The following is a 13,707-nucleotide window of genomic DNA, read 5'->3' as shown; positions in this document are numbered from 1 at the left end:
ACTCTGCCTAAGATACTACATCCAAGGTTTAGTTGTTTCGCTCTTTCTCAAGTTAACACAAATTAACCTAAAAATATACTGAATTCCTACTTGAAGTTTGTCACAGAAAATTGGGTGAATGGTTATTGAAGATAAATGAAATCCAGTATGAATAACAATGAGATTCTGGTATTTTGGGGTCAGGTTAATATATGAAAAGAGTATGATATGATGTGGTTAGTTAATACAACTGTTCTTGAGAATGTCTGGGTGCTTTTTAAATTTTTATTCTGTAATCTGCCCTGCTTTTAAAGAACACCTAAAAACTTGAAGTTATTAGAAAAAAATTCATTTGCATAATGAAAGAATTTTTCACTACCAAAAAAAACCACTCTTAAAAGTAATAATAGCTAATTTGAGTGTTTCCTGTGTGCCGGGCACAATTAAGAATACTTTCCTGCATTAATGCATTTATCACCCATAAGATCATAGGTAATCTTGCTCTCTGAGTATATAAGGAAAATAGGGCCCAGAGATACACTGGGGCTTGCAATTTGAAAGCAGGCCAGCTTGCCTCAAGAGCCCACACTCTGAACTGTGTTTTGTATCTTTTTTCTATGGTAACTGTATAATATGTTTTTTAGAAATTTTGTTACTAGATAATAGGCTAGTTGTCCACTTAGACTATAGAACATTATTCTTTCTAAAAGATGGTGTTAAATATAGAAAGATGTAAAGGTTTATGTGTTTGTCAGTAAAATGTTATGGAGATCACTGCAAATGTTTATTGCTTTGTCAAATTATTAACCACTCTGAATTTATAGGTTTAAAAATGGCACCATATTATTTGTGACTGCTAAAATTTAAATGATAAAAGGCTCTGGATGTTTTTGTTTGGTTGGTTCGTTGGTCTTGTTTTTTGGTGCCAGGGATTGAACCCAGGGATGCTTAACCACCGAGCCACGTCCCCAGCCCTTTTTATATTATATTTAGAGATGGGGTCTCAATAAATTGCTGAGGCTGTCTCTGAACTCACGATCCTCCTGCCTCAGCTGGGATTACAGGCATGCATCATTGTGCCCAGCCTCTGGATGTATTTTAATTATCTAATTACATAATTTGAATGGGGCTCAAGTATCATTTGTTGCTCACCTTCCCGAAGTCTTTGAATAATAACTTAGTTTATTTTACCTACCGTCCAGATTTTATTAGCCCTTGACTAAATAGTGATATACTGATTATTTTATTCTGTGTATTAAGTGTGTCAACAGAATTTATGGACTTTTAGTATTTCCTTAGGAGCCTGATGTAGCTTGTGTGAACTAGGTGGACACCTAATAAAACTTTAAGATAATTATAGGAAAGATAAAATGATTAATTCTTGTCCCACAGTCCCTACTATTTGGAACATCAGAATTAGGAAGTAACAATGGCTTCTGAAGAGCAAAAATTCATGGTAAAGCTCATGTACTTGGAGAAGGATGTCAGCACCTTGATATCTTGAGTGGATTTTTTAGTAGCAACCAAACTAGATGTGTTAGCTAGTTCCTAGCCAAGGGTACATCACTTAAGTAGTAGTGCAGGTAATATTAGGCTTATATAGATATGTATAATGATAGTATTGTAATTTGTTACAATAGACACTGTTACTTGTAAACATGTAAACTTTTCTTTTAATATTCCTTGTAAACTTTGTTACAAGAAATAGACACTAAAATCCAATGGACTGCACTTAGAAATAGTCTGAGCTCAGACTAATTTTTCTGGAATAAATTGTTCTGTACACTTAAATCTGAAGGATGCACAGTGTTTCTATTTTTTAAAGGAAAAGATGATGTGTAATTTAACTTAAATAAATATTCGAGGAACATTCTTCAAGTTATTGACAATTGTAGTATGTAGAGGTGATTTTAATTTATCTTAGGGCATTAGTTTATAGGAATGCTCTGCCTTTGAGAATGTTAACTAAATGAAGAATTAATGTTTTCTAATTTCAGAGAAGCTGGTTGAGGCAAAATAACGATAAACTATAATTTTGTCATTTTAATCTCTTTAGATATGCATTTTGCTTCTGTTTAATCAGATATGGATATTTGAAAACACTTTGGAATCAGATCTATATTTGAATCTTGGCTCTTTATTAATGTGACAGTAGACAAGATAACCTCACACTGAGCCTGTAGTTTTCTCATACAGTCGTAAATATTTATTGAACAGTTACTACTATATAGCAGGCACTATTTTAGGAATTAGAAATATATTGGTAGACAAAGGGAGGGGGGCCTTTTCATGGAACTTATAGTTGGAAGAGAGAGAAAGTAAATAAGAGATGATACTATATATTTTAGGATTTAAATTTTTTTCCCCAGGATTAAATAGGGGTTTCCTACCCATCTAGCAGAATAAATGTGGGCATCTTTTATTTTTTGTAACTGTTTTTTGATTTGTACTTAGACTTATATTGGGATATAATTGTGTTCAATGTATTAGTCATCTCTCAAAAATTGATAATTAATAATTTGTTGTAACCTAATGTTGATGTTTTCTAATATTGAGAGGTATAGAGGAATAGTAGTGAATCACATCAGTATATATACTTTGCTTTCCTTTCCAACAGCCACCAAAAAAGACCTCTAAAAAGGAAAAAGCGAAACAGAAAGGTACTCCTAAAAATAAAAAGTCTGTAAAGAGTGCAAATGTTAAGAAGGCAGATAGTAGTACCACCAAGAAGAATCAAAACAGTTCTAAAAAAGGTAAGTTAGAAATGACATTATTAGCAATTTTAAAGGTACAAAATATATTTTGTGCATAATATTTAAATGTGTGTGGAAAACAAGTAAACTGCAAAGAGGTTTTTTAAAACTTAAAAAAAATTCAAAATCAACATGAAATTTTAATGCATGTTTTATAAGTAGCTTATTGTGGTAAATTGTAATTTTTATTAAGAATTAAAATTTTAAGTTGGTGATTTATAATTTGGGGGTCCAGTACTCCCTTGCAAATTCTGAAAGCTTATAAAATTCTTCCAGCCTTGCCTTAAATATTAAATTACTTTTCAATTCATATTTAATTATCTTACATTTAGAAAGTGAATCTGAGGATAGTTCAGATGATGAACCTTTAATTAAAAAGTTGAAGAAACCACCTACAGATGAAGAGATAAAAGAAACAGTGAAGAAATTATTGGCCAATGCCAACTTGGAGGAAGTCACAATGAAGCAGATTTGCAAAGAGGTAATTAGACAAATGTTTTAATCCTTTTTTTTTTTTTTTTTTTTTGCCTTAAAATTTTCTTTCACCTATTCCTTAATCTGAAGCTACGTTCCTTTGTGCATTTATTCTTTGGATAAGTATTTAAAGTCAGTAAATGAAATTTGGATGATATGTTTCAAACTGCATAGGAAACTTTCCAGATTTGGAAATTGCCAGTATATTCTTAGATTGTGTTAGTTTTAAAAAACAATCTACTGGGCACCTTATTCTCTTGATAGTATGGTAAATGAGCTGTTAAAGATTACGTTCTTACACTTCTGTGAAGTTCTTCTAAGATTTCTCAGAAAATAAACATTGTAGCCTTGAGTGTGATTTCATAGGGATTCCATATCCTAGATCTAAATTGGGAGAGTTTATAGTTTATGTTTTTATGGCAATATGAAATCCAAACTTTGAAATGTACCAAAGGTAAAATATCCCATACTTTTTAAGAAAACAGATTATTGGTGTATTCCTATTGAACCATTCAACATATCAGGCACAAGGCTAGATGTTACAGATGGAGCAGAGAAGCCATTATTTGCCTTTGAATAGTGCTTGTGGTTCGGTGGGATAGACAAGTATTCCAGTAAGAGTGCTGTATGTGAGGGCCATGTTAAAACAGTACTGAAGAAGCTGCAGCACCACAGAACCAACTTACTACTTAGGATTGAGGGAAGGAGTTTGGAAGAGTCTAAAAAAGCATCTGGAAAAATTTTTAACTAAGTTCTTTGTAGAGTATCAGCTTTTCCATACAGTTGAGGAACACTGCTCACTGAAAAACAATTATTAAAACACTCTGGCAGATCTTATATATGCCTTATTACTAAATTAGGGGGTTTTTGGTGGTGGGGGGAGTGTTGTGTTTTTGGTCTGGGGTTTTTTTTTTTTTTTTTTTTCCTTCTTACCCCAGGGATTAAACCCAGGGGTGCTAAGACACATCCCCAACTCCCCCCGTTATTTAAATTTTAAAAAAAAAATTTTAGACAGGGTCTCACTAACTTGCTTAATGCCTCAATGTATTGCTGGGATTGAACTTGGCAATCCTCCTGCCTCAGTTTTCTGAGCCGCTAGGATTACAGGGTTGTGCCACCACTTGAAACTAGTGGGGAATCAGGATGCTGGATAGATTACTGAGAAATATTTGTCAAGGGCATAAAGAAATCATTTTATTTTTTAAAGTTATCCCAAGGAAATCATGAAGGAAGCCTGACAAAGGATGAGACAGTCAGGAAACCCAGTTTTATATCACAACCAGAACAACAGAGGTGTTGCTCACTGGTAGCTTGCCTAGCATGCTCAAGGCCTTGGATTTGATCTGTAGTGCCACAACAAATCAACAGGGTTGCTATAATCCAGGTCAGAAGAAAGCCTCATCAGAGGTTGCTTCATTGGGGTATAAGAGCTTAGATAGCATTCTCAGAATAGAAAATAGAACAGGAAGAATATTCTAGAAGAATATGTGGGGGTTTTTGTTTTGTTTTTAGATATTTTGAGTTGGAGTGCTTAGCATAACTAAGTGAACAAAATTAGGAACGTTGTGATTCTCCATTTTAGGAAAGAAATCTAGACCAGGATATTGCTAAAGAGTTAACCAGGAATATAAATAAGGTAGCCAAGGGAAGATAAAGGGTAAGAAAAGTAAAACAGTCCTAACAACCACCAACATAGAGTTGAGAAGTAATTTCTATAAAATATAAGAAAATAGAGTAGAAGAAGAAAGGTCAGGGGAGCGGGGCTAGGAAAGTCAAGAGACGAGAGTTTCAAGAAAGAGGTAGCACCAAGGAAAAAAACAGAATAGATTTGCAAATATACAAAAGCACTTATCCTTCTACTCAGGGAAATAAAAATTGGAAGGAAATATTTTTACTTATTAGATTGAAGAAAAATAGTTTTCACTGTTAACAACTTTTTTAGAAGACACTTAGGTAGCATCTTAAAATTTAAATTGCAAATACCCTTTAACCCAGCAATTTCATTCCTAGGTCTGTGTCCTAAAGACATAGTTACATCTGTACAAAAATGTTTACAATAATGTTAATTATATTTATTAATGCCTATAATACTGAAAAATCAGAAATGGCCATCAGTAGAGAAATGTTTAAACTGGTACATCCATATTGTTTGGACTACTGTGTAGCAGTTCATAATAACATGGAAGAATATTCCAAGTAATGTTAAATTTTTTAAAATATAGAATACCATACAGAAAAACCATATTGCTATTTATGTGTGTTTGAGTGTCCCAAACTAAATGAGGGCAGAGTGCAGAAGAATTTGAAGAGAGATTATATAGGCCATTTGAAGGATTTCTGTCAATTTGTGCATTTTTTAAAAGGCATTAATAACAAGGAGAGGTTGGGAAAGAAAGACTTGGTATTTTTTTTCAGACAGTAATTAGGAAATGATCATATAATAGTAAATTTGAGGGTTAATAAAACGAATTTCATCATCTCAAGAATTAATTAGGAATCAAGAATTAATTGGGAGGAACATGAATAAATTAAATGTTGTTTCAAGCAGCTTCAAGTTGGTGAGAAAATATTTCTAAAGGGACCAGAGAAGAGCCAGGGGGCAAATGCTGGGAAAAGAGAAGGTGGAGCCACAGGGGAGCTGAGGGATAGATCCCTGTGGAGGTAAAGGAAATGGGAATCATTAAGAATGCAGGTAAAATGGAGGGGAAATGGGTATGTCAGAAAGTTGACACGATAATAGCTTCTTGAGTAAAAGCAGTAAGGAGATGAAACTGCCAGTGCGGAGAATAAAGGGAGAACCTGACCTGAGACTAGCAGTTGCTAGAAGGCTAAAGCAGCCAGTCACTTCAAAGTTGTTAATAATTTTCCAAAGTAACCTCTGGCCTCAGCCTAACCATAGAGAAATGGATAGTTAGACCAATTCAGAGTTGTGGCTTACAGGGGAAGAACAAGGGACATGAGGGTAACTTAAATAATAGACTATATTTGCAAAGGTTGGTCAGCTACAGCCTATGAACTAAATCCATCATACCACTTGGTTTTCTTAATAGTTGGAGAGAGCTGAAACTATTTACATTATAATACTTTACCAAAAAAAAGTTTCTGGCCCTGAACTGTGATAGAAATTAAGCAGAAGGATGCTTATAAGATTGTGAGAAATTGGTGTTGGGCTTAGAAGTCAAGTAGCAGGTATAATGGGACTGAGAAAGAAACTTGACAAATGAGATTGAAATTTAGTCATTTTTAGGAGTTGAGGACTGCTGAGACCTCTTAAATGTTAGTGAATTTACCGGGGAGAGGATTCACTGGATTAGAGAGGCTGAAGCTCAAATTGTGGAATTATAGATAAAATGTTGGCTGATGTTAACAGAGAAGAAAGGATATATCAAAAGATGGTTCACAGAGCCAGGCACTGTGATACACACCTGTAATCCCAGTTACTTGGGAGGCTAAGGCAGGAAAATCACAAGTTCAAGGCCAGCTTTAGCAGCTTATGAAGCCCTGTCTCAAAAAAATTTTAAAAAGATGAAGATCCAAGGAGGTAAACCAATGGTAAACCACCCCTAGGTTCAGTCCCCTGTACAGAAAAAAGAAAAAAGCAATATTACAGATGATTAGTTAAAGAAGTTAACAGAAATGTTTTCTTAACCCATATTTATTGCCCATACTGCCAGTTTATAAAGCACTGAGAATGTCTGCATGTTCATTTTCTTTGTGTACCGTGTTCCAAAAGTGCTTATTTGCAATACAAATGAGTACTCTTCAAATATACATGCAGCTGTTTGTGCATATTCAGAGACAGAATCTTGGATTTTAAATTCTTTAAATGTTTTTTTTCTATAGGTATATGAAAATTATCCTGCTTATGATTTAACTGAGAGAAAAGACTTCATAAAAACAACTGTAAAAGAGGTAAATATTTTAGTCTTTTCATAGTTTGATCATTTGGGACATAGAAGACAAAATAAATATTATTTTGTATATTTTTCTAGCGTATTTTTATCATTAAATATCACATTTGATCCTCATTTATTCAAAATGATGGGAATATATATTTAATAAAGTTTGAACAATTAGTGATAGAATCTGAACTCAGATTAGATGTGAATTCACAGTGTACCTAGTAGTGAGGCATCTCAAGAGTTGCTCAAAAAATGTCAGGGCAAATTCTTCTAGTACAAGGTAGGGGAGATCCATAGTAGTTGCAGTTTTATGTTGACCCACCTGATTTTCCAAGGTCACAGTAATAAAACATGTTAAAAACAAAAATGGGGTCAAGTTTTATGATTTATGTATACTTAATATTCTGTGTTGGGCAAGGTAAAATAATGTTTTTCTTTCATTACAGCTAATTTCTTGAGATACAGGACAGAGACAGATGACTTGTTCCCATAGATTTGAAGATCTGATTTATACCATTATACCAGCAAAGAGAATGTATTTCCTTTTCTAAATTCTCGTTAAGGATTACTGCTGACCTTTTTTTATCTTGAGTGTTACATAAATCAGTTTGCCGCTTTAAATTGCATTTCTATGCAGTTTTTAGTTTAAAATCTTGCATGGCAGTAATTGTTCCTTGCTTTTATAGTTGTACTTTGTACATTTTGGATTTCTTTATATAAGGTCATAGATTCCTGAAGTGTTGTGGGTTTTAGTGCACTTAACATTAGACTGCTTAAGACATATTTTAATCAAGTAGAACAAAACTATTATAGCCAGCATTTATACATGCAGAGACTTGCAGTATTTACTATATATTTTGAATACACATTTTCTTCTGTCAATGTTAAAACTCAATGGCGGTGTGCTCATCTTTAACAAGTTACAGCTAGCCAAGTGACTAAATTGGAACTTTCTTCTGCATGTGTATATATGTCAAATTGTCAGCATGACAGAAATGACAGATGTTATTTTTGTATTTTTAAAAAACCAATTTGTTGTATATAAAGTTTTTTTTATTTCTTTTGTGCAGATCAGTTTTTAAATTCAACATAGGTAGGGACCTTTATTTACACTTGTAAACTATGAAATGTCAGTGTTTGCCGAGATGGAGTGACAGAGCAGGGGAAGTCAGAATTCAGTGATGGGAACACTGAAGGAACTGGCTAGTTCTGCTATGCCTCAAAAGTGTCATCCATCTATAGTTTGTGTTAACTCTGCAAAAGTGTCTGTGGACGCATTTTATATTAAGGACAGACCAAAATCAACACATCAAAGCTTCAAAAACTTTGGGAAAGGGTGGGCTTGAGTACAAGCACATTTGGCTTATAGTAAATGAACTGATTTTATTAACTGATTTTGACCATATAAAATGCTGATATTTACAGGAAATCTGGCCACCTTCATAATTATGATAAAAGTACGAGGTGTAATGCCAGAAGATAATGTGTAGGTAATAGCAGATACCTGACAGTTTCTCAAAAGTAATATTTTTAACCTTGAAGAAATTTAATGTGGAATCAGAGCTCTTGCATTTTAAATAAATTTTGGCCAATCAAGATTCAAAGTGATCAACATGTGGACCACTCATGGTCATATCCATGTTCCCCCACCACCACCACCACCACCACCCCCACCCTGTACTGGGGATGGAACCCAGGGGTGTTCCAACACGGAGTTATATCCTCAGCCCTTTTTTGAGACAGGATGTTACCAAGTTGCCTAGACTGGTCTCAAACTTGTGATCCTCCTGCCTCAGCCTCCTAGTAGCTGGGATTATAGGCTTTCATCACTGTACCCAGCCCACTCCTGAATTATAAGACTAAATTTTGTCTTTTAAATTAATGGTCTTAATCAGTTTAAACATGCTGCCTATGACAGATATTTGATGTACCAATTGAAGTGTTTAAAAAACTTTGCATCATAGAAATGTATATATAAGTGATTTAACAGGTATTTTCACAGGTTAGTTTCTTGATAAAGTTAGGACATTAGGGGAAAGCATACTTAATACAAGTGAATGGAATAAGCAACAAAGACCTAAAAATTGACCTTTGATTTTAAATATCTGTTCTTACAAACCTTGTCAATAAAAATAGTGATGTTTTAAGTCTCTTGAATTTGATGTTTTAACTTATTATGTGTTTACGTATCATTTCCCCCTTATAGTAAAAGTTTTTAAATGGCTTTAGCCCCATAAGATAATTTGATGAGCACTACAGTTAACTATTTCATAACCCATTACTATAAAGGGGATAAGAATGTGTGTGTGCAGGTGAGGGGACTGAGGTGGGCGTGAGTTCTTGGTGATGAAATGCCCAGTTAGAGCATTTACCACTGCAGCACAGACACAGAGCATATTTGAAAAAGTCTAGTTTTTATTAAGCAGTTTTACACAACCAGCTATTTGTGATCAGCAAGTTAAATTACTGTAAAAGTGTGTATTCGCTGCTACTCAATTACAAAATCTTGGGACAACACTGAAAAACATTCAAAGTAACTCAATTAAAGAAACGTACCATATCTCCTTAAAGAACAAAATGTCAAAATATAGGTCATTTAAGACAGTTATTTTAAATACACATTTACCATCTTTTAAGTAGGGTTTTTCCTACTTGTAGCACAGTAGCCTTAAGTGCTCAGAAAGTAAAGTAATAATTTACTGTGAACCATTTCAAACATTTTGCATTTATCATCACTTAACATAATGCATGCTGTTTAAACATTTAAAACAATACTTTAAAGCAGAATACCTCCTAATCAGTACCAATGAGTCTCAACTTAAACATCAATGTTTCCTAATTTTTGAAACATATAGCTCTTGGCTTTGTTTGTATCATACTTTGGGGAGGGGGTGGCGTGTATGTGTCTGTCTGAAGTTCACTGTACACTGTTTGAATGATATTCTTTGTTCTTACAAAGTGATTTTTTTGAAAAGTTCCTATTTTTAAAAGTGGCTTTAAAAGCAGACCAATATAATTCAAAGAATTGTTCAAAAACTTTTAAATAAGCTTATTTTCAACCTGTAAACTAAAGTTTCTTGACAAAATAGGTATCTTGAAGACCTTAAAACCCATGTTTATCAATTTAAGTGGAAAAAGTAAATACTTACCGTGTTGTAGGCTTTTATAAATGTAATATTTACCAAGATAACTCACATTTTTTGCAGTTTTCCAATGGACCTGCCTATGGAAAACTAAACATAATTATACAAAAATTATGAATCTGTTTTATGATTCCCGAATCATAATACTGAATAATAGTGATTGCCAAAATTAAGGATACTCCAGATTTGAATGTGTAGCACTTTAAGAAAAATAGCTATATCCTGTGTCATGGTGTGAAGATAACACACTGCACCCCATTCTAAATGGGGGGGGGGGGCTATTCTAAGGGATTAAGATTTTTGTTTTGCCAATGATTATGCAAATCTCTAAAATATCTCCAAAGATAAACTGAATTTTTCTTTTGAATTTTCAATGGGGAGAAATGTTATAAAATAGAAGCTTCATTTAACTGGAAATTAATATATCAAAAAAAGTCTGATTTTAAGTTCAATATTGGATCCATATAAAAATATTAAGGCTCATTGGTAAAGATACTGATAAATTTTCACAGAAGACAGACATGGTTTTATCTAGTATGTTGTTTTTCCTGCTTGTTTAACTTGGTTTCACAATGTATGAAAACTGATCAGCCAAAAAAAACTGTCAAATCTGAAGGGAACCTCCAATCATGGAAGAACCACACTCAAGGTCTCAACTTAAGGTTATATTCTGCCTTACTCTGAAACCCAGAAGACAGCATATTTGGACCTATAGAAGATGCAATTAAATGTAAGTGCTCATAAGGATTTGGGGGGAGCTCATGCTTTCAGAGTGGTGGCATGGGTTTGCACCTATCAAGAGTTCCCCCTTATAAAATTGAGGTTGAACATGTGTTTCAAACTTTCCCACTTGGGATACAGAAAGAAAAGCAGGGTCCAAATTCTCTTCAAAAGGCTGCAATCTTGCTTGCTTCTCGAACACCACTCAAATATGCCCCTGTAACAGTTTGTGGAAAATGCCTGTTCGTCGCCTATTAAAAAAAAAAAAAAATTACATAATTTGAACTCATGCACGAAGAGTTCAATATAAGCTTATACTTTCTCTGATCTTCCTAAAGTAAGACTCCTGTCCCAATCTGTGTGCTCACAATAACACTTCTCACCCATCACAGCATTTGAACTTCTTTGGTTATCTTGCCATGCTTTGCCCAACTTGCTAATTCTACAATATTCTGTCCTGCCTGTGAGACATTCATTAAAATATTAGGTATCTGTGTGAGGTACTGGATTGAAAACAATGAATACTGGTGGTGGGTAGCAACACAGGCCTTAGGGAAATGGGTTTTTAGTGGGTGAATTATGATAATCATCAAAGGAAAGCTAGAACAGCCTAAATCCTGCTTGTGACCCTTAAATACCTTACCCTAAAATAGCCATGTCTTGCAAATGGCTGACCGTTGTCTGTGTGCAGCCATGTGCCCTTCCTGCAGTGGGCTCCTCAGAGGCCCAAGAGTAGTCAATCCATCTGGGTTTAAGATGACATTCTTTTATTCTTTTATAATTACCCAAAAATCACAGAAAAAAAACATCATCAACTGTTTTCTAAAATAAACAGGGAGACATGTAACCCTAAACTGTAATATAATAAATGTAATGACTGCAAAATGGTTCCTCAAAGAAACCCTAGAAAACCTCAGCTGTTAGGGGCATGAGGAACTATGGAGGCAGAGAGTAGTTTCAGAGGAAAACAGGATTGGTATAAAGACTGGCAAAAGCCCCTCACAAGACCACTCTTCAAGAGACCCCTTATGTCACTTGGAAACTGGAGTAACAAGAGGTTCCTGCTTCCACCACACAAACTAAATGTCCCAAGGCACTGATGTGGAGTCCAACCACCAGTTGATGAACTTGCTGAAGCTGTCAAATCTTAAAGTCAAGGGTGGGGCACTTGGACACACAGCAGGTAGACTACAGCACACAGAATAGAAAGTCTGAGGAAACTCCAGGAAGAAGTCAAAAACCAAGTTTTAATAACCTTAGTTAAGAAACAAGCTATGGAGTAAGAAGAAGGCACTGAGAACAAGAAAGCACTCTGAAATATAAGAGCCAATTTAACAGCTGGGAGATACCATCACACCCACACTCCCCTCCAAAATCCCCCAAAGCAGAAAAGAAACGAAGAACAATAAAGAGAAATATCAGTTGATCTGAGTTCCAGGACAGCAGATCTAATAGTGAAAGTAAAAACTGGAGAGAGAATCATCAGAAATAAAACTAGGATTGAAAGACAAGAGTTTCTAGATTACAAGAAATGAAAAAAGACAGGACCAGAATCAGAACAACAGCATTTTCAACAAATAAATCAGAGAAAAGCAGATCTTGGAGCAAAGGCCCAACACTGAGAGTGGTTTAAAGACTCAGCAGGCCCTACAGCAAGCCCCCAGACTGGAACCAGGAAGGACTGCAGGAGGGGGAGGGGGAGGTCAGAGGCTGAAGTAATGGGCCAGCTCAGACTGGACTGAAATCAGATGTGTGAAGGGGACAGGGACCAAAACAGGATAATGACCAAAGAAGCAATTGATGTTGGCCAAGATGGAATCCACAGACACCCTGGCTCAGCAGCACACATTTGCATAGAAACACCCACCAATCTAACTGAAGTGCTGCAGACTAAATGTGTTGAATCTTTAATCTAGACAGCTAGTCAATAAACACTTCTGTCTAATGTTAAGTCAGAAGACAGCGATATAAACATAATTCTTAAGATAGGAAGGAAAGTCCTGGAAAAATGGCTAGAAGAGTTTAAAATGACTGCCTCTGGGAGTGTGAGAAGGCTTCCATTTGTTGTCTTAAGATGCTGAACAGTATTTGACATAATGGTCTTTAAACTCTGGATGGCAATTGTTTTAATTATAATAAAAATCAAAATATAACTGAATTTTGAATTGAGACACACACCTCACCCGCAAAAAAGACAGTTCCTTGTATATCTTCAGCGATGATATCATAGGCCTCACCACTTCCAAAGGTCTTCACAAAACTGTATGCCATCTGGATCCATGGCTCTGTGCTCCACCGAGTGACAAAATACTTTGTGGGCTCTGGGACCTCCTATGTCCAACAGAAAGGAATCATAAAACAGGATCAAGGAAGAACTTGGGCACAGTGTACCCCCAATTATAAATGCACATTTCTCCCTCAGGGTGTGGCCTGCCTTCATCCTCTAGCACTATGAACATCCATGTTCCTCTTACCCCATAAATGTGTTCCCTGCCCAGCCACACACAACTCCCTTGCTTCCACACTTCACCCTGCCAGAGACGACATCTGCCTACCTTCTGGGTGCTATCACCAGTGGTCAAGAGTTCAAGTCACCCTGGGCCAATGCTTGGCACATGTGGGGAGCCACAATGAGTTACCACGCCTTCCAGTCAAGACGCATGGGGATCTGAAAGATCCTTACCCCCGCTTGGATAGCAAGGCCAGTCTTCTGAGTCGGCATACTCTGGGGTTGAG

General features: G+C 35.4%; 2 protein-coding genes across 4 annotated transcripts in view; one reads left to right on the top strand and one right to left on the bottom strand.

Moving 5' to 3' along the window:
* Window positions 1-9,265, top strand: part of Dek (DEK proto-oncogene) — a 31,866-nt gene extending 22,601 nt beyond the window's left edge. For both annotated transcript variants that reach the window (XM_027948210.2, XM_071613717.1), the window contains 4 exons: window positions 2,597-2,732; window positions 3,065-3,213; window positions 7,050-7,118; window positions 7,555-9,265. In XM_027948210.2, the coding sequence (XP_027804011.1) occupies window positions 2,597-2,732; window positions 3,065-3,213; window positions 7,050-7,118; window positions 7,555-7,566 (366 nt within the window). In that variant the 3' untranslated portion in view covers window positions 7,567-9,265. The remainder of the gene's footprint in view (window positions 1-2,596; window positions 2,733-3,064; window positions 3,214-7,049; window positions 7,119-7,554) is intronic.
* A 238-nt stretch (window positions 9,266-9,503) lies between these two features.
* Kdm1b (lysine demethylase 1B) overlaps window positions 9,504-13,707 on the bottom strand; it is a 45,761-nt gene continuing 41,557 nt past the window's right edge. For both annotated transcript variants that reach the window (XM_027948178.2, XM_071613716.1), the window contains exons 20-21: window positions 13,150-13,302; window positions 9,504-11,222 (exon numbers count right to left, since the gene is read on the bottom strand). In XM_027948178.2, the coding sequence (XP_027803979.1) occupies window positions 11,139-11,222; window positions 13,150-13,302 (237 nt within the window). In that variant the 3' untranslated portion in view covers window positions 9,504-11,138. The remainder of the gene's footprint in view (window positions 11,223-13,149; window positions 13,303-13,707) is intronic.

The sequence above is a fragment of the Marmota flaviventris genome, chromosome 6 (assembly GCF_047511675.1).
Source record: "Marmota flaviventris isolate mMarFla1 chromosome 6, mMarFla1.hap1, whole genome shotgun sequence".
NCBI lineage: Eukaryota > Metazoa > Chordata > Mammalia > Rodentia > Sciuridae > Marmota > Marmota flaviventris.
Note: the sequence above shows the minus strand (reverse complement) of the source record. Positions and strands in the feature narration are given on the sequence as shown.